This window comes from Nyctereutes procyonoides, unplaced genomic scaffold (genome assembly GCF_905146905.1).
Source record: "Nyctereutes procyonoides isolate TBG_1078 unplaced genomic scaffold, NYPRO_anot_genome, whole genome shotgun sequence".
NCBI lineage: Eukaryota > Metazoa > Chordata > Mammalia > Carnivora > Canidae > Nyctereutes > Nyctereutes procyonoides.
Genome location: NW_026575146.1, coordinates 79,055,552 through 79,073,925, shown reverse-complemented (window position 1 = coordinate 79,073,925; position 18,374 = coordinate 79,055,552). Strand labels below are relative to the sequence as shown.

General features: G+C 51.4%; 1 protein-coding gene across 1 annotated transcript; it reads right to left on the bottom strand.

Annotated features, from left to right (window-relative positions):
* Window positions 1-2,883: 2,883 nt before the first annotated feature.
* On the bottom strand, window positions 2,884-13,878 carry LOC129500746 (cytochrome P450 2F5). Its single transcript, XM_055311497.1, has 9 exons — window positions 13,708-13,878; window positions 13,444-13,606; window positions 10,600-10,749; window positions 7,452-7,612; window positions 6,930-7,106; window positions 6,362-6,503; window positions 5,326-5,513; window positions 4,585-4,726; window positions 2,884-3,065 (listed from the first exon to the last, which is right to left on the bottom strand). The coding sequence occupies exons 1-9, from the start codon at window positions 13,876-13,878 to the stop codon at window positions 2,884-2,886; spliced, it is 1,476 nt and encodes a 491-aa protein (XP_055167472.1).
* Between the last annotated feature and the right edge of the window lie 4,496 nt (window positions 13,879-18,374).

Genomic DNA, 18,374 nt, shown 5'->3' with positions numbered 1-18,374 from the left:
CCAGGCTGCTCATTTTGCAGATTCCCCAACCCAAGGTCTCCACCCAGTCCCCCAGCTCTGTCACTCTTGTGCCAGGCTCAGCCTGCCCTATTTTCTAAAAAATATATATTTTATTTAAATCCAATTTGCCAACATATATAACACGCAGTGTTCATCTCATTACGTGGCCCCTTTAGTGCCCGTCACCCAGTCACCCCATCCCCCCACCTCCCCTTCTGCAACTTTGTGTTTCCTAGAGTTAGAAGTCTCTCGTGGTTTGTCTTCCTCTCTAATTTTTCCCCATTTTTTCCCCTTTAGGTCCCTTTCACTAGGGGACCTAGTATGAATCCCCTGGCCACCGTTGGGCCTGTGACACCCTGAATGCTGTACTCTATACTTTTGATTCCTAAACACATTCCTCACTTCCAATTACACTTCAAAAACACTCCTGTGCCCTGTGTTTGTGATTCCTGGTGGCTCTTGCCTGAGCCCTTGTCACGTCCATGCCCCTGCCCTCGGAACCGTGTATGCTGTACCCGTAAAGTGCTCAGGAAGGCGGCCCAGCCTCCTGCAGGCCCCTGCCTGGGCGGATCCAGCCTTCCGCCAGGTGCCTGGCACAGGACCCAGACCTGGGAAGAGGGTGGGGGCTGCACAGCTTCTCTATCTTTATTTCATCTCTCAGTGTCTTCCTCTGTGTTTCTTTGTTCATTTCTCTCTCTGTCTCTTTTTAAAAATGTTTTATTTATTTATTCATGAGAGACACACAGAGAGAGGCAGAGACATAGGCAGAGGGAGAAGCAGGCTCCCTGTAGGGGAGCCCGACGCGAGACTCAATCCCAGGGCCCCGGGATCATGACCTGAGCCGAGGCAGATGCTCAACCACTGAGCCACCCAGGTGCTCCTGGCGTGATGAGAATATTGGGAACTAGAGAGAGGTGATGAACAAGCAAGGCTGAGAGCGTACTAAATGCCACTGAATTGTATGCTTAACCAACTGAGCCCCCCCCCCCAGGCGCCCCTGTCTCTCCCTTCTTATCAGTGCCTCCTTGTCTCTCTGGCTCACTCCCAGTTTTTAGTCTTTGGGATGTCTCCTCTCTCCTTTTTTTTTTTTTTTTTTTTTTGTACTTCCATGTATTCCTGTTTGCTGTCTCTTCATCTTTCTTCCGCGGGCCCTCTGAATCTCTCCCTCTATCTCTCCACCCCTGCAGCCCTGCAATGGCCCCTGGAGCAGACTCTGGTTGGCCTGTGGTGGGAACAGCATGGGGATTAAGGAGCCAACGCCTGGTGTGGGGACCGCCTATAAGTCTCAGCAGAGCATGTCCCAGCTTCTGGATGGCCTTGGGGAGACCCTGTTTAGGGCAGGATCACGCAGGCCGCCTCGCCCATGGCTGGGAGGCCACCACCGCTCTGCCTGACTCTGGCTCCATAGAACTTAAGACGCCTATTCGTCTATTCACCTGTTTGTTGAGAAAAGCTGTCAGCAGGATGTCAGGCTGACAAGCCCAGCCCCAGGTTGGGAGGCCCCGTGCCTGGGACTGCTATCCGCACCCCAAAGGGAGTGCGAGACAAAGGAATAGTCTTCCATCTTCTAGTGCCTTACTTCTCTCCATTCATCGTTCTTCCTCTTTGACCTTCTCTGGCCATTTCTGTTTCTTTTTTTGTCTCTCCTTTCTCTTTTGTCTCCCCATTTCTCCGTCCCTGTACCCCTTTGCTTTCCTCTGCACCTCTGACTTGTGAGGTGGACGGGAGCAGTGTCAGAGTCTGCATTCTGTTCCCAACCCTGCCCTGCTTCCGGCTGTGTGATCTTGGCCAAGTCCTTTCAGCCCTCTGAGTTTCTAAACGTGTGTAATGCTGCTTTGTCTTATAGGGAGCTTTATTCTTTTTTAATTTCTATTTTTCTAATTTTATGTATTTATTCATGAGAGACACAGGCAGAGACATAGGCTGAGGGAGAAGCAGACTCGCCATGGGAGCCCAATATGGAACTTGATCCCAGGACTGTGGGATCATGATCTGAGCCAAAGGCAGACACCCAACCAGAGCCGCCCAGGTGTTCCTTATAAGGAGCTTTAAATGGGGGGTGTTTGGAGTGAATGGGAAGCGCGGTGCATTAGTGTTATTTCTCAGTCTCTGTGGCTGTCTCCCAGCTGTCACATTCTTTCTGCTTCCATCTCCATCCTGCATCTCTTGCAGACCTATTCTGTCTACCTCTGGGCTTTTTCTCTGCTTCTCTGTCATCAGGCCCTCACAGCCCTTACCCCAGGAAACAATGTCTCCCAGTTTCTAGCCACTCTAGGGGTTGGGAGTAAGACTGATCAGTACAGTGACTCCTTTCTCTGCAGCCAGACATCCCTTCTCCTGATCCGTGTGTGTGTGTGTGTGTGTGTGTGTGTGTGTGTCCTCCTCCCTGTCATTCAGCCCAGGCAGGTTTGAATCTTTTTTTTTTTTAATTTTTAAAAGTATTTTATTTATTCATGAGAGACACAGAAAACAGAGGCAGAGACATAGGCAGAGGGAGAAGCAGGCTCCCTGCAGGAACCCCGATGTGGGACTTGATCCCGGGACCCCTGGACCACGACCTGAGCCGAAGGCAGACGCTCAACCACTGAGCCGCCCAGGCGTCCTAGGTTTGAATCTTTTATAAAGACACTTTATTAGAAAATGATACAAATAGCCCCCCCCAAAGGGTGCCCAGTAGAACGAGGCAAGCTCTCCTTTCCCCTTGCGTTTCTCCGCTTCTGGGGGCGCAGAGCAGGTCAAGATGGGGGATGGAGGATGACGGGGGGCGGCAGGCACGGGTGCGGGGAAGCGGGTGTGTGCGCGAGAGGGGCGGGGGCACAGGGTAAACGAGCGGGGGGACCCAGCCCCGCACAAGGCGGGCCTCCCGGGGAAGGGCGGCGGGGGTCAGCGCGTGCGCAGGCGCAGCTGGAAAGGCCGCGGGAGGTTGCCGAGCCCGGAGCTGAGCGGCGTCAGGTCGATGTCCTCGGGCGCCCCCAGCGGCTGCAGCGAGAAGCTCTGCAGGATGGCGGTGAGGTAGAGGAAGAGCTCCATGCGCGCCAGCGACTCGCCCAGGCACAGCCGGCGACCTGCGGGGGTGCGTGGGAGGGTGCGGAGGAGCGGCCAGGGAAAGATGGGGTGAGCGGCTCCAGTCCCGGACTCTCGGAAAAAACTAATGATTGGGTCACAGAGCCACTCATCTAAAGGTCTGGGAAAGATGCTTAAGTAAATCCTCCAAGGAGGGTCTGGCCCATACAAGGACAAGTTCATGGGTTCGAATTGCAGCTCTGTCGTTACTAGTTCTGTGATCTTGGGCAAGCCAGTTTCCGAGTATTTAAAATGGGGATGGGGACGCCTGGGTGGCTCAGCGGTTGAGCGTCTGCCTTTGGCTCAGGGCGTGATCTTGGAGACCCAGGATCGAGTCCCACATCGGGCTCCCTACATGGAGCCTGCTTCTCCCTCTGCCTGTGTCTCTGCCTCTCTCTCTCTCTCTCCCCGTGACTCTCATGAATAAATAAATAAATGAAATCTTAAAAATAAAAATAAAATGGGGATGATGGGCAGCCCCGGCGGCTCAGCGGTTTAGCGCCACCTTCAGTCCAGAGTGTGATCCTGGAGACCTGGGATCGAGTCCCACGTTGGGCTGCCTACATGGAGCCTGCTTCTCCCTCTGCCTCTCTCTCTCTTTCCCTGTGTCTCTCAGGAACAAATAAAATTTTTTTTTTTTTTTTTTTTTTTTTAAAGATCAGGCCCCGGACTGAAGGCGGCGCTAAACCACTGAGCCACCCGGGCTGCCCCACAAATAAAATCTTTTAAAAAAATAAAATGGGGATGATGAAAAATAAAATTTAAAAAATGGGGATGATAGCAGTGCCTCAGTAATTGTTGTGAATGGTACATACAGGTAAAGAAATGAGAATATGATGCTATGTAGGTCATACTGCGTGTCATAAGTTAGTCTAGGCACTATATTGATAGTCATTAATTTAATCCTAATTCCAAGAGGTGGGCCTTATCATTCTCCATTTTATAGATGTGGAAGTTGAGGCTCATAGAGGTGAAGTAACATATTCAAGGCCGTTATAGCTAGGAGATGACAGAGCTAGGGTCTGGCTGGAAAACCCAAACTCTTAGCCACTAATAGCTCTCCTTGAAAGTATCGCCTGGAGCACAGTAGGCAGTATGGTAAGTGGCTTATTATCTCCCCACCCCCATCCCCGCCTCCCGCCTTTTAAAATTTCTGCCCCTGGGTTAAACAGGAACGATTTTTTCCCCAGTAGGATCAAGACCACAGGCGCGGAAAACTAGAGCTGCTCACCTGCGCCACCCAGTGGGGAGACTGATGGTGACCACTTCCAAGTTGAATTTTTCTTTTTTCCAAGTTGAATTAACATCCTCCCTCCCCACCTCCCTCCGTAAGGATTTTAGCCATTATCTATCAGTCTATATAGGAGCAGAGATGAGAGGGAGAACAAATGTCTCCGCACACCCAAAACTGAGGATTCGGTGGGATGAAGAAGCGAGAGGGTTTGGAAAGTGGAATTAGGACTGAGGAATGCAGATAGGAATGGGGCCCCAAAGACCCTGACTTTTCGCCATGGCTCTCACCAGCTGAGAAAGGCATGAAGGCAGGGCTCTTCTTGAAAGACTGATTGGCATCCAGAAAATGCTCGGGGTTGAATTCCTGGGGGGTCAGGAACTGGTTGGGGTCATAGTGGACTGTGTTAAGAAGGGTGATGATATCCGTGCCCTGTGTGGGTGGGGAGGCAGGATCAGTACGGTAGAAGATCTAGGAGATTCTCAAGCTGAGATCTCCACCCCACAGAGCTGGAGGTCCCAGGGACTTGATAACGAATGGGGCGTGGAGCATAGGACTCCAGCAGGGATTCAGGAAACGTGTGTCTCTGTCTGGGGTCCCAAGTGATGGGTGCTGGAAGCTGTGTTGACAGGGATGGGAGCTACCTCTCCTTGTCAGAGCAGATTTGGGGTTTCTGGGAATAGGGAGGTTCTTTCAGAACAGTGTTTAGGCACAGGGGTTCCCCAGGATGAAGTCTTGGGGATGCTGGAGAGAGATCCTGGGAAGTGGAACTGTCATGAGGAAGGGGTCTGGGGTTCAGGTCAGGATCCAGTCCATTATAGTACTGAATAGGGTCCTGGGAAGGGGCTGCGGTTCTGGATTTAAGGGCCTCAGATGTCTGTTGCTAGGGGCTTGGGATGCCGATCACTAAGGCCCGGGGTACTGATTGCTAGGGCCTGGGATCCTCCTTGCTAGAGACGCAGATGCCATTCGCAAGTCTGGGATGCCTCTTCCTAGTGCACCGGACGTCCGTTGCCAGGTGCCCAGCACACCTTGGGTAGCAGGAAGCCGCGAAAGGGTGTGTCCCGAATGACGCGGTGCGGCAAGTTCATGGGGATGACGTCCGCGAAGCGCTGCACCTCGTGGATCACCGCATCCGTGTAAGGCATGGCCCCTCGGTCCTCCAGCGCCGGCAGCCGCGCGCGTCCCACCACGCGGTCGATCTCCTCCTGGACGCGGGCTGCAGGTGGAGGAGGGACGGGGCAGCGCAGTCAAGGGCACCCAAGGGCTCGACTGGGCTGGGGAGAGGCATGTGTGGGCGGGGGTCCAGCCAGCGCTTCCCAGTAGGGGCGCCGCCGCTGAGATGCCCGTGATGGTTAGCGGAAGCCTCTAAGGGAAGGGTTGGTTTGAGAGACGGAGGTGAGGGCGAAAATTTGGTTGGTGCAAGGGCTCCTAGGGACAGGTTGTGCTGGGGGTGGGGGGCCTAGGGGCTGCCTGGAGTCAGGTCCCGGATGGGGCTGCGGGGGAAGCTGAAGGACCAGGTGGGATGGAGGGTGGGTCGAGTGCGTGGGCTTGCGAAAGCCCCGGGAGGCTGGGGGTGATGCAGGCGGCGTGAACTCCGATAGACTGTGCCGAAGGCCAGGGTTCCACGATCCGCCACAGGCTGGGTTTGGGGAGCTGGGGTCCCAGACCATGCTGTGTGGGCGGGTGGTCAGGCTGACGGTTCCTGGCTGGCCCTGCGGCGGAGGCTCGGGCCCAGGCTCTAGCTGACTGTGAGATCGGGGCTCGAGGCTGGATGCGTGCTGTGTGGACCCGGTCAGAGGTGGGTCGCAAAGCAAGACCACGAGGGCGGGGTGCGGGTTCCCGCAGGCTGTGCGGGCCACGGGAGGGGGATGGGGTGGGCCTTCGTGTGGGTTTGGGGGTTTGACTGGGGGTCTCAGGCTACCCAGGAGGCCTGGGCTAAGTGGCATGCGGGGCGGGGCCGTGCTCTTTGGTTGTGGGCAGGGCTTAGAGGTAGGTGAGTGCCAAGCAGGTGTGCCCCGCGGCGCTGGGTGCAGGATCTCCGGGTCAGGCTTGGGGCGCGCGCACCTTGCACTTTCGGGTACTTCATGAGCACAAGGAAGGCGTGGCGCAGCGTGGTGCCCACGGTCTCGGTGCCACCGAAGATCAGGTTATGTGTGGTCATCAGCAGGGTATCCATGTGGAAGTGGCTGTGCGGGTCCTGCTTCTCCTGCGCGGGGAGAGGAGTGGGGATCTGAGCCCTGAGAGATCCCGCCCGGACGCTGACCCCAGGCTCGGAGTCTGTGCGACCCGCTTCCCACAGCCCTGCACGACACCTGCTGGGTCTCACTTCAGTCCCTCCTCCTCGGTTTAACTTTCTTTCCTCGGGGAAGCTGGGGAGCGCGGAAGGGCTGGGTAGAGACACTCTTAGCCGCAAGGCCCACAATTAACAGATCCTTAAGGACTTCTTAATGAGCTGTTAATTGGCAGTGGCCCCCAGTGGCTCCGGGGCTCCATCCGGGCAGAGCTAAGTGTTTCGACTTCGCTCCCCAGATGCAGGGAGATCATTCGCAAACCTGCTCAGCCCGGGATCCGTGTTGGTTTGAGGCGGGGGCAGCAGGTCAGACCAGAGACGACACTTCCAGGCCAGGCTTACTTGTGCCATTTTGTTGAGGAAACAATCAATGAAGTCCCGGGGACAGCGGGGGTCGAGGGAGTCCTGGTGGTCGCGGACGCTGCGGGCGATGAGGTCTTTCATGCACCCAAAGTTCTGGAAAAGGCGCCGGTGTGGCCCAGGTATCCAGTCCAGGAGGCTCGGAAAGATGTTGTACAACTGGGGATGAGGGAGAGTGGGAGGGGTTTGGGGGATCAGGCAAGGTGTGTGTGTGCGTGTGGCTGCCAGTGAGGTCAGGTGGAGCAGGTGGGCACGGGCGGGATCTTGTGGGTCAGCTGGGTTCCGGAGAGACCGAGGTGGGACGCGGGCTCTGGGCGTCTACGGCAACGTGGTGGGGAGACCGACCTCCGCAGGACCCGGTGGTGGGGCGCGGGGGGCGGAGCCAGAGGGAAGGGGCGGGGCCAGACAGTCCATCACATCGTCTCCCCACCCGCTGTTTCCCCTTTCCCAGGACAAGATGAACCCCAACCCCCAACCCCGTCCCGCCAGAGCTAGGCCCCTGACCTCTCCCCAGGGACCGCTCATGATTTGGAAGTTGTCATTAATGAGGCGGATAATGGTGAGCAGACGCTCATCATCGTAGTCAAAGCGGCTGCCGAAGATCACCGAGCAGATGATGTTGGACACGGAGCGGCTGAGCACAAACGTGGGGTCGAAGGGCTTGCCTGAGAGCGAGGGGCAGAGTGGGTCAGAGGGTGCATTGGGCAACACACCAGACCCCGTGCGGCAACAGCGCTAGAGGGCACAACACCCCGCCCAACAATGACAGTGTGACTTGCAGCACAGATGGTCACGGCCATCTAACATCTAACACCCCAGGTGCTACTGCATGTTAGATGTACTTGGCAACACGCCAGGCAGGACAGAACCCACAACATCCTGTCCTGGTGGACAACACCACTGAACAACAGAACAGACTGTTCTTTACTGGACGACACAGCGCACACACCAAACAATGTGCACACAACAAACAACACAATATAGTATCCCATCAGCGCCTGATAACACTACAACCTCACCCAGTAATGGCACAGCAACACAACATCTAACACCCAATGATCTGAAGACTGAACAGATCACAGAAAATAACAAGTTAGCCATTATAACAACAGCTCGGTCCAGGAAACTAAGTCTGGAATTAGACATAGTTTGGATTTTGGCTTGGCATCTCAGTCTCACTGTGGACCTGATGAACTGACTTCCCTTCTCTGAGCCTCATTTTTCTGGTCTGTAAAGTGGGCTTGATGACAGTCTTCTCATGGAGCTGTTATAAGGAGTCAGTGAAAGTGTGGCTGGCTGGGATGCCTGGGTGGCTTAGTGGTTGAGCATCTGCCTTCGGCTCAGGTGGTGGTGATCCCAGGGTCCTGGGATCGAGTCCTGCATCAGGCTCCCCATGGGGAGCCTGCTTCTCCCTCTGCCTGCCTCTGCCTCTCTGTGTCTCTCACGAATAAATAAATAAAATCTTTTAATTTTTTTTTTATTTTTTTATGATAGTCACACAGAGAGAGAGAGAGGCAGAGACACAGGCAGAGGGAGAAGCAGGCTCCATGCACCGGGAGCCCGACGCGGGATTCGATCCCGGGTCTCCAGGATCGCGCCCTGGGCCAAAGGCAGGCGCCAAACCGCTGCGCCACCCAGGGATCCCTAAATAAAATCTTTTAAAAAGAGAGTGAGAAAGAGGAAGAAAGGAAAGAAAGAAAGAAGAGAAAGAAAAGAAAGAAAGAAAAAAAAAGAAAGTAGCTGGCTAAGGGCCTGGCTCATCCAGAGCCTGTATAAATCAGGGTGGTGTGGTAGACTGAACAATGCCCCTCCCAAATATCCTTGGCCTCATCTCCAAGGACCTGTGAACACGTGATTAAGTTAAGGATTTTGAGATGGGGAATTATTATTCGAGTGGGCCTAATGTAATCACAAGGGAGGCAGAAGGGTCTGAGTAACGAAAGGTGATGTGAAGGAGAGGAGAGAAGAGAGGGAGAGATTTTGGAAGATGCTATGTTGCTGGCTTTGAAGATGGGGGAAGGGACCATGAGGCAGGGATGCAGAGAGCCTCTTAGAGCCTGGAAAAAGCAAGGAAATGGATTCTCCCCTAGATCTTCCAGAAGGAGCCAGCCCTGCCAACCGTTTTAGTTTTATGGACTTCTAGAACTATATGAGAATAAATTTGTGTTGCTTTAAGTCAGTAAGTTTGTAGCTTTTTTTAAAAAATAGCAGTCATTGGAAACTAACTTAGGCAGTCATTATTCCTTTATTTATTTATTTATTATTTTAAGATTTTATTTATTTATTCATGAGAGACCCAGAGAGGGAGAGATTGAGAGGCAGAGACACAGGCAAAGGGAAAAGCAAGCTCCACGCAGAGAACCCAACGTGGGACTCGATCCCGGGTCTCCAGGATCAGGCCCTGGGCTGAAGGCGGCGCTAAACCAGTGAGCCACCTGGGCTGCCCTATTCCTTTATTTATATTGTATCATTTAATCCTGCAGCATCACTGGCCACATTTGCTCTCCCAGCCTCCCAAAGCCAGCAAGATTTGGAGATCAGGGTAGAGAGCTGTTTACCTCTCTGCTTCAGTTTCTTCTCCTGTAAATTGGAGTTTTAAGAGGATCTCCTTCTTAGGTTTGGGTGATTGTTCAAGGAGGTAGTATGCACAAAGTCCTTACAACAATGCTGGCATATGGTAGGCACCATGTAGGTGTTGGCTATTTTCATTTTTTTAAGTAAGCTCCAAGCCCAGCATGGAGCCTAATGTGGGGCTTGAGCTCATGACCCTGAGATCAAGATCTGAGCTGAGATCAAGAGTTGGATGCTTAATCAACTGGGCCTCAGGTTCATTGCTTGTAATAACTTCCCAGGATTTTGGGGGGAGGTTACATGTGTTCATACATATGAAGAGTTTAGTATAGTGCCTGGTATCTAGGAGGCGCTCAGTAAATGGGCATTAGTGTGTTGAGGGTGGACCTTAGTGTCAGTGAGACACAGGTTTAAATCTTGGCTCCTCCACTGGCTAGTTTTATTATTTCAAGCCAGTTAGTTGACCTCTCTGTGCCTCAGTTTCCTTATCTGGAAAAAGGATCACTCAGAGGCTTAAGGGGGTTATGCATGTAAGTGTGCTTAACACAGGGCCCCACAAGTGGTGCATTCTCAAGAGTGTCATTATCATCATCATCATCACCATCCACCACAATAATACAAACTGCATTCAAAATACCACACAGAGGGGGCACCTGAGTGGCTCAGTGGGTTAACTGGTGGACTCTGGGTTTCCACTCAGGTCAGGTCATGATCTCGGGGTAGTGAGATCGAGCCGCGGGTACATTGCCACACTCAATAGGGAGTCCGTTTGAAGATTCTCTCCCTTTGCACCTCCCTGCCCATTCTCCCCCCACCCTCTTCATGATAAATAAATCTTTAAAACAGAATACCTTGCAGAGACAGCACAACAGAGCGGCAACCATATGACCTATCCTGTCGCTGTACATCAGGGAACACAGCACCTGAAACCGATCCACCTGCAGGGGTCACCACTCTTATTGCGCGCCAAGTGAGGAGCCTCCAGGAGTTTTGAGTTCATGTCTACGCTACCTGGCAGTCCTGACCACTGAGGAGGATGGATGTGAGTTAGGGGTATCCTACTATGTTCGGGGACCCCAACCTTCAGTTTTCCTTAGCTCTGCCAGCAGGAAGCTGCCTTCCTCCAGGATCCGCTCCTCAATGCTTCTCTTCCCCATCCCGAAGTTCCTCAGAATCTGGACGGAGAACCTCCTCAGGACTTTCCACCGGTCCCCATTGGAGAAGGCGATGCCTGGGGAGAAAGGGAGGGGCCAACTCAACTGATGACTTATCCCCAAGACCACTGCCATCTGAGTCTCCTTTCCTGGTGACTGCTGGGAGAGAGGCTGAGAATTTGGAATCAACCCCCTATGTCCACCCTGGGAAGTCCTACCTAACCCTCCAGCCTGGGTCAAGTGCCACCTCTGAGCTTCCAGAGGGTCCTGGTCTTCCTCACCATGGTCCTGATCACTCTGCCTCTGTTTCCTTCATCACAGACCTGATCTTTCTGAACAATCACCATCTAGCCATGGGGCTATCTCCTTCTCTAAGCTGTTAAGGTGGGGGTGAGAATGAAGGGAGGAAGGGGCTGTCTTGGTCACCACTGTCCCTAGCATTGTCCACAGTGTAGGGCTTACCACACCGGAGGTGCTGGTGGTGATTGCTTAAAAATTAATGAAAGCACAAATAAGGGAGAAAAGCAAAGGAAATAAACACTGAGGCATTGGGACCTCATTCAGGAACAAGACAGATCCTCTTCGCTTCTTTCCCTGGACTCAGGGTCTTTGCACAGGCTGGTCCTTCTTCCAGAACACTCTTCACTCTTTGCTCCTGACTTCATCTTTTAGGTCTCAACTTAGAGGTCCCTTTCTCCAGAAAGCTCTTGCTGGCTCTCCCTCCCTGGCTGACTCAGGTGCTTCCTCTGGGCTCCCACAGTTCCCCTGGCATCCCGCATTCCATTGTATGTGCCATAGCCTGGCGGTGGGGCTAACAGTAGGATAAGGTCTCTGATGTGTTTGTTTCTGATTGCCCTGGAGCAAGCAGAGAACTAGATGCTAAAGAAGAAAAAAACCTCAGTGATTTTCTTGCATTGCCTGCATTATCTCATTGATTTGTAACAACTTTCTCCTGCTAGTGTACTCAGGGTCAGAGAGGGGAAGCCACTTATCCAAAGCTATACAACCAGTAAGCAGCAGAACCCTGTTGTTTCTTATCCTCTGTGGTATTATTGAATTAGATGGTAGTTATTTTTAGTAACAGGTAACGTATGTATCCAGATGTCCTCTGTGTGAAAGTAGCAAGGTGACTTTCTCAAATGCTCTGTGTCCACCTCCTTGCATTTGGTGTACCTGGACAGGTGAGGTCATAAGGTCAAGTCCAGGAAGGGGACATGAAGGTGGAAAGTGTATTCAATACACAATAGGTGGATTTTTGTTTTTAACCAGAGCTCTTTACTTCCAAATCCTGGAGCAGCTGGGACCCATCTAGTGAAGGGGACGGGGGAGCCCTAGGTCTTCTTTAGGGGGAGAAGAATAGTCCAAGGTACAAGTCTCCAGGATCTCCTTTCCAATCAGAGAAACGTTCTGTCAACTTACTCTTTCTTTATCTCCTTTGTCATTTATTGGTCCCTGTCACATGGCTTTCTTTGAATAAAAGATTAATGTTAAAAAAAGAAAGAGGGGATCCATGGGTGGGTCAGCTCAGTTTAGTGCCTGCCTTTGGCCCAGGGCGTGATCCTGGAGTCCCGCGATCAGGTCCCACATGGGGCTCCCTGCATGGAGCCTGCTTCTCCCTCTGCTTATGCCTCTGCCTCTCTCTCTCTGTGTCTCTCATGAATAAATAAATAAAATCTTTAAAAATAAATAAAGAAAGAAAACCCACAAGACAAGGTGATTTCCAAACCTAAGGAGGACAGGATATTGAGATAGAAGAGGTTTGGGGTTGTTGATATGAGTTGCTGGAGGGGTGGATCTGGGTTTGGATCAGGAAAGGGATGACAATGGGGAATGAGAGGTGATTATGGGACTCATGATAAACTGAGTGAGGTTGCTGATGGGAATGGAGTTGTGTAGATTGGGAAGGAATGGTAGATTGGGGTGGAGATAGAGCTTGGGCTTGGGTAGATATGTGCCAGGGTTGGTTTTGGTGATGGTTGTTTGATTAGGGTTGAAAATGCAACTGGGAACTGAAAACTTCAATAGGTGATGAAGATAGAATATAGGGCTGCAGAGAAAAGTGATAGTGGAGTTCAGTTTGAAGGGTTAGGATGGGGTTGATAACAGATTTTAATGTGGGTACTGGGAGAGGGTTCATAATGGGAATGGAGGGAGGGAGATGAATCAGTGTTGCAGATAAAGATGAAATTGAAGATGGAATGGGGAACATGGAGGTAGGGTTGATGAGGACCGGGTTGAGGTGGGCAACGTGGGCTGGGCCAGATAATTTGGCCACTTGACTGAGATGGAAATTTGATCATGTGGTTAGGCTGGAGGTAGGGATTGGAATGAGAATGGGATTGGAGTTGGATGGGGATGGGGATTGGTATAGAAGTGCATTTCAGGGACCCCTAGGTGGCTCAGTATTTGGGTGGTTGCTTTTGGCTCAGGTTGTGATCCCGAGATCCGGGATTGAGTCCTGCATTGGGCGTCCTGCATTGGGCTCCCCACAGGGAGTCTGCTTCTCCCTCTGCCAGTGTCTCTGCCTCTCTCATGAATAAACAAATAAATCTTAAAAAAAAAAGTGCATTTCAAGATGGTGGTGGGATGTGGGGATGGAGAAGGTGGAACAGACAGACTCTAGACTAGCACTGTCTGGCTCCACCCAGCTGGTGTCATTGGTGAGACCAATAGCCCTGAGTATCACTAAAATTGGGAGGACATTCTCCTACCCTTTTCCCTTCCCTCAGTGTAGAATGAGTTGGGGTGGAGAAGATGGGGAGCAGGCTTACCATTGCCCTTAGTGAAGTTGAAAAAGACAGGGTAGTCACCACGGCCACTAAAATCCTCCCCTTGGTCCACAAGGGCCTCCTTCACGGCTTGGTACCCACTGAGGACCACCACGCGTCTCGGCCCCAGGTGCACTGTGTACACCGAGCCATACTCCTTGCTCAGCTGGGGGTAGGAAGACAGACGACAGACGTCACAGGGGTATTTGGGGCCCTGAGACCCCTCCCCCAGTTCCTCCCCCCTCTTCCAAGCCTAGATCCTTGCACCTTGGTGAGAGAGGTCAGCATGTCTTGGGAGCGAAGCTGCAGCAGGTTTCCCAGGATTGGGAGGGGTCTGGGGCCTGGGGGGAGCTGGCTCTTGCCCCTTGAATTGAGGATCAGGAACAGAAAGGCGAGAGCCAGGAGCCCGAGCAAGATGGCTGTGCTCACACCATCCATGGTGAAAGCAGCTGCAGGTATCTGGGGGTGGGGCAGAAGAGGAGAGGGTAGGATTGGGGAGACAGTGAGACCCCCTCACTCCACATCTCCTGGGACTTGCCTTCCCCAGGCCCTAGAAGTGATGGCAGGCAAAGAGAAGAAAGGAGGTAGAGAGAGGTAGGGATGGAGAAAGGCCAGGGGATGAGGGAAGGGAAGTGGGCAGGTGGGGAGGGAGAGAGGGAGCGCACACAGAGACAACAGAGGCGGAGACAGTCAAAATACAGAGATTGACAGCAAGAGAGACAGCAACAGAACGGAGACAGACGGAGAGACAGAGAGAGACACATGGAGATAATGAGGGATACAGGGAAAACCAAGTGAGTTATCTGAGTATCTACAGATGTCTGCCAACCATCTAGCTATCTGCCTGCCTATCATCATCAATCATCTATCATGAGACCGAAACTTATGCAGAGACAGTGATAAGAGATATAGACACACAGGGGGGCAGAGACAGACAAATGAAAACACAAAGCTAGAGGAAGAAGAGGGAGATAGAGAGACACACACTTCCCGGGAGACATAAAGACAGACACGGAAAGAGAAAGGACAGGAAAGAGAGACAGAGCTATACTGAGACTGAAGGGGAGAAAGTGACAGAAAAGGGAGATGCACAGATAGACAGACAGACAGGCACCTGGAACATTAGACAGAGACGCACAGAGACAGAGAAAGAGGCAGAAGCAGAAGCGGAGGGAAAAGAATCGGAGTCCAGAGAGACATACGACCTGCTGGGTAAAGCACAGTCCCTGGAAGTGCCGGTGCTCAGCCCCGCTGAGAGCTCTAAAACATGGCAGATGAACAAACAGAGAGCCAGGAAAAACCCCAGAAAGACAGGCCCAGAGACCTCGAGACCCCTCGGAAGAGGTGATAGGGAAGATCCCGGCCAGTCTTAGCGACAGGGAGATGAAGCCGGTGACCCCTCTCTTGAGAGCCATCCTCCTCTGTGACCCGCACCAGGTCCTTTACCTGCTGAATTTTGGGGGGCAGCTGAGGTGTGACCTGCTCCAGATCTGTACCCTGCAGCTCTGGGTATGCCTAGGGGGTGGGGGCTGCTCTTAAATCATCTCTGTCCACACCCCTTGCCCCCCGCCCCTAGGTTTTCCAGTGACTTTTAATCCCTTCCATTTTCTTGCCTTACCTTTCCAGTGGCCCAGGGCTTGGGGCTCGCAGCCAGCTGGAGTGATGCCTCAGTGGGTGCCACCCCTTGGGAGCCCTCCAGTGGCCTCTTTGGGACTGACCTAATCTCTCCTTTACTGTAATCAATAGTAGCCATTTGCCCTACGGTAGGATGAAATCTTTTCCATTTTTTTCTTTAAAGATTTTACTTATTCATTTTGAAGAGAGAGAGAGAGAGGGTGCAAGTGGGGAGAGGGGCAGAAGGAGAGGGAGAGGGAGTATCTGAAGCTGGCTTCATGCGGGCTCACACTGGGCCGGATCTCACCACCCCAAGACTGTGACCTGAGCCTAAATCAAGAGTCGGAGGCTTAACCAACTGAGCCACCCAGGTACCCCAAACTTTTCCTTTTTTTGCCATTTGGGGCCCTGGGTCTCATTTTGGGTTGGATCTGGGGTTTTGGGGCTCGGCAGAATGAGCCAGGGATTGGGGCAGGATCTGTTCGGTGTTTTGGGCACTTGCTCTGTTTCTCTGGGTTCAAGTTCTTTCCTGCCCCTGACTGGTCATGTGACCCAGGCAAGTTTCTTTCTGTTCTGGACTGGAGTTCTCCCACTCTCTGGCACCTGTTCACAGCTCTTCTGGCCATCCTCTGTCTCTCACGGTTGGTCTCTGAAATTCTGTGTGTGTCTCACTTTGCTTCTGCTTCTGAATCCTTTGGTCTCTCTTTATGGCTCTCTCATTCTTGCACCCTGTGTGTTTCTGGGTCTCTCATCTCTGTTCTATTTTTTAAAAATTATTTATTTGAGAGAGAGAGAGAGAAGAGAGAGAGAGAGAGAGAGAGATTGAGAACAAGCAGGTGGAGCAGCAGAGGCAGAGGGAGAAGCAAGCTCATACCTGAATGGGGAGTCCGATGCAGGGCTTGATCCTAGGACTCTGGGATCATGACCTGAAAGGCAGATGACTGACTGAGCCACCCAGGTGCCCCTCTCATCTTTGTTTTGTCTCTAATTCTCTCTGTGATTTTTCTTTTTCTCTCTGCTTCCCTCTCCCTGTAAATCTTTCTCAGTCACTGTCTCTTCCTTGACCCTCTGGGTATCTTTCTCTTTCTGTCTCTCATGCCTCCATGAATCAGATTGCAGTGGGCAGTATTGAAGTGGGCTGAGATTGAGGGAAGATTTGGAGGAAGTGGAGAACAGACTTCAGATTTGTTTGCTTTAAGCTTTTATTTTATTTTAGAGAGAGAGAGTGAGAGCGGGTCAGGAAGGGCAGAGGGAGTGGGGGAAAAAGAATCCCAAGCAGACTCCACAATTAGCATGGAGCCCGATGTAGGGCTCCGTCTCATGACCCTGAGATCATGATCTGAGGCAAAATCAAGAGTGGGGCAATTAACCAACTGAGCCACCCAGGTGCCCCTAAAGATTTTATTTTATTTTTTATTTAAAGACTTTTTTAATTTATTCATTCATGAGAAAGAGAGAGAGAGAGAGAAGCAGAGACACAGGCAGAGGGAGAAGCAGGCTCCACGCAGAGAGTCTGATGTGGGACTTGATCCCGGGTCTCCAGGATCACGCCCTGGGCTGAAAGCAGGCACCAAACCGCTGAGCCACCCAGGGATCCCGAGATTTTATTTTAAATCCCGAGATCAAGAGTCTCATGTTCTCCCAGTTGAGCCAGTAGGTTCGACCTCATACTTGAATGATTCCCCTGCAGCCTTCTGCCTACACTGTCTCCCCCCACTCTCCTCAGCCCCCACCAGCGGTGCCTGCTCTGGGTTTCTGCCCCAGAAACTGGCAAGGTCAGGAGGGCAGGCTGCAAAACATGGATCTAGGCTAGGACTCCAGTGCTAGGAGTTAGGGTGGGGAAGAGAGCCCCTGAGGTTAAGAGTCTGGGAGGCCAGGTGGTATGTGGGTGCCCCCACAAGTCTGTGGGTATACACCGTGTTTGCCTTTCCCATGAAGATGAGGAAGTGCTTGAAGGTCCTGAGAAACTTGACACCTGAGGTCTGAGGCACATGGCAGGATGGAGGTGGGGCCCATGCTGTTGTTTAAATTCCAGAGAGTCTGGTTAGGGCAAGCCCTGGAAGAGGGGTGAAGGCTAGATTATGGGATTATATATCTCCAGTTTCCCTTGGCATCTACTCCTACTTCTGGGGCAAGGGGCAGGACTGGATCCATCTGAAGCCTATAAATTACTTTTCCCTCACCCTAAAAGTGAGTTGAGAGGGTCCAGATAGGACTGCCTCACTGGGGAACATGGCACTCATAAAAAGGGATTTTAAGGGGCTTTGAGTTCTTCTTATAGTCTGACTTGCTCTCCTGCTACAGAGAAAATGTGGGATAGGGGGGCTGTGTTGTAGGGTTTCTCAACCTTGGTATTATTGACATTTGGGCTGGATAGTTATTTGTGTGTGTGTGTGTGTGTGTGTGTGTGTGTGTGTGTGTGTGTAGGGGGGAGCTATCCTGTGCATGGTAGGATGTTTAGCTGTATGTCTGGTCTCTGCCCATCTCTCTGATGCCGAAACTAAAATTAGAGGTTGACCTACATGCAAGATAGATGGTTCTAAGAGGTTCCAAAAGTGGCCTCACATTTTGCCTATAAGCCATCCTACTATGAAGGCGGCTCAGGGGAAGGTTACACAAGACTGGTCAATAACTATGATATAGAAGAGCTGTGGTTTAGGGTAATTAATGAGGGAAATTATGTTAAAGTGTTTCAGAAGTCCCTTTTATTATCTGATTAAATCTTTCATGCAGTGGAAAGATACCGAGGAAGATTAAAAAATGGCAGGTATTCAAAGAGTCTTAAAAAATTATAAATTTTGGGATGCCTGGGTGGTTCAGTGCCTAAGCGTCTACCTTTGGCTCAAGACATGATCCCAGAGTCCTGGGATCGAGTCCCACATTGGGCTCCCCTCAGGGAGCCTTCTTCTCCCTCTGCCAATGTCTCTGGCTCTGTGTGTCTCATGAATGAATGAATAAATAAATAAATAAATAAATAAATCTTTAAAAAAATAAAAAATTATAAATTTTGAAATACTTTCAGAAGTGCAGAGAAGTTGGAGAGTACAGAAAAGTTTTGCTTACCCTTCATCTAGCTTTCTCTCATGAGAACATATTGCAAAATCATGGTACAGTGAGAAAAATTAAGAAATTAGCATTGATACAATACTACTGACTCAGACTTTATTCAGACTTATCAGTTCTTCCATGAATGTCCATTTTCTATTCCAAGATGTCATCTAGAATTTCACATTGTGTTTAGTTTTTGTGTCTCCTGAGGCTCTTCCAATTTATGAATATTTATAAATTCCCCATTGTATATTCTTAGAATGAGGATTTTT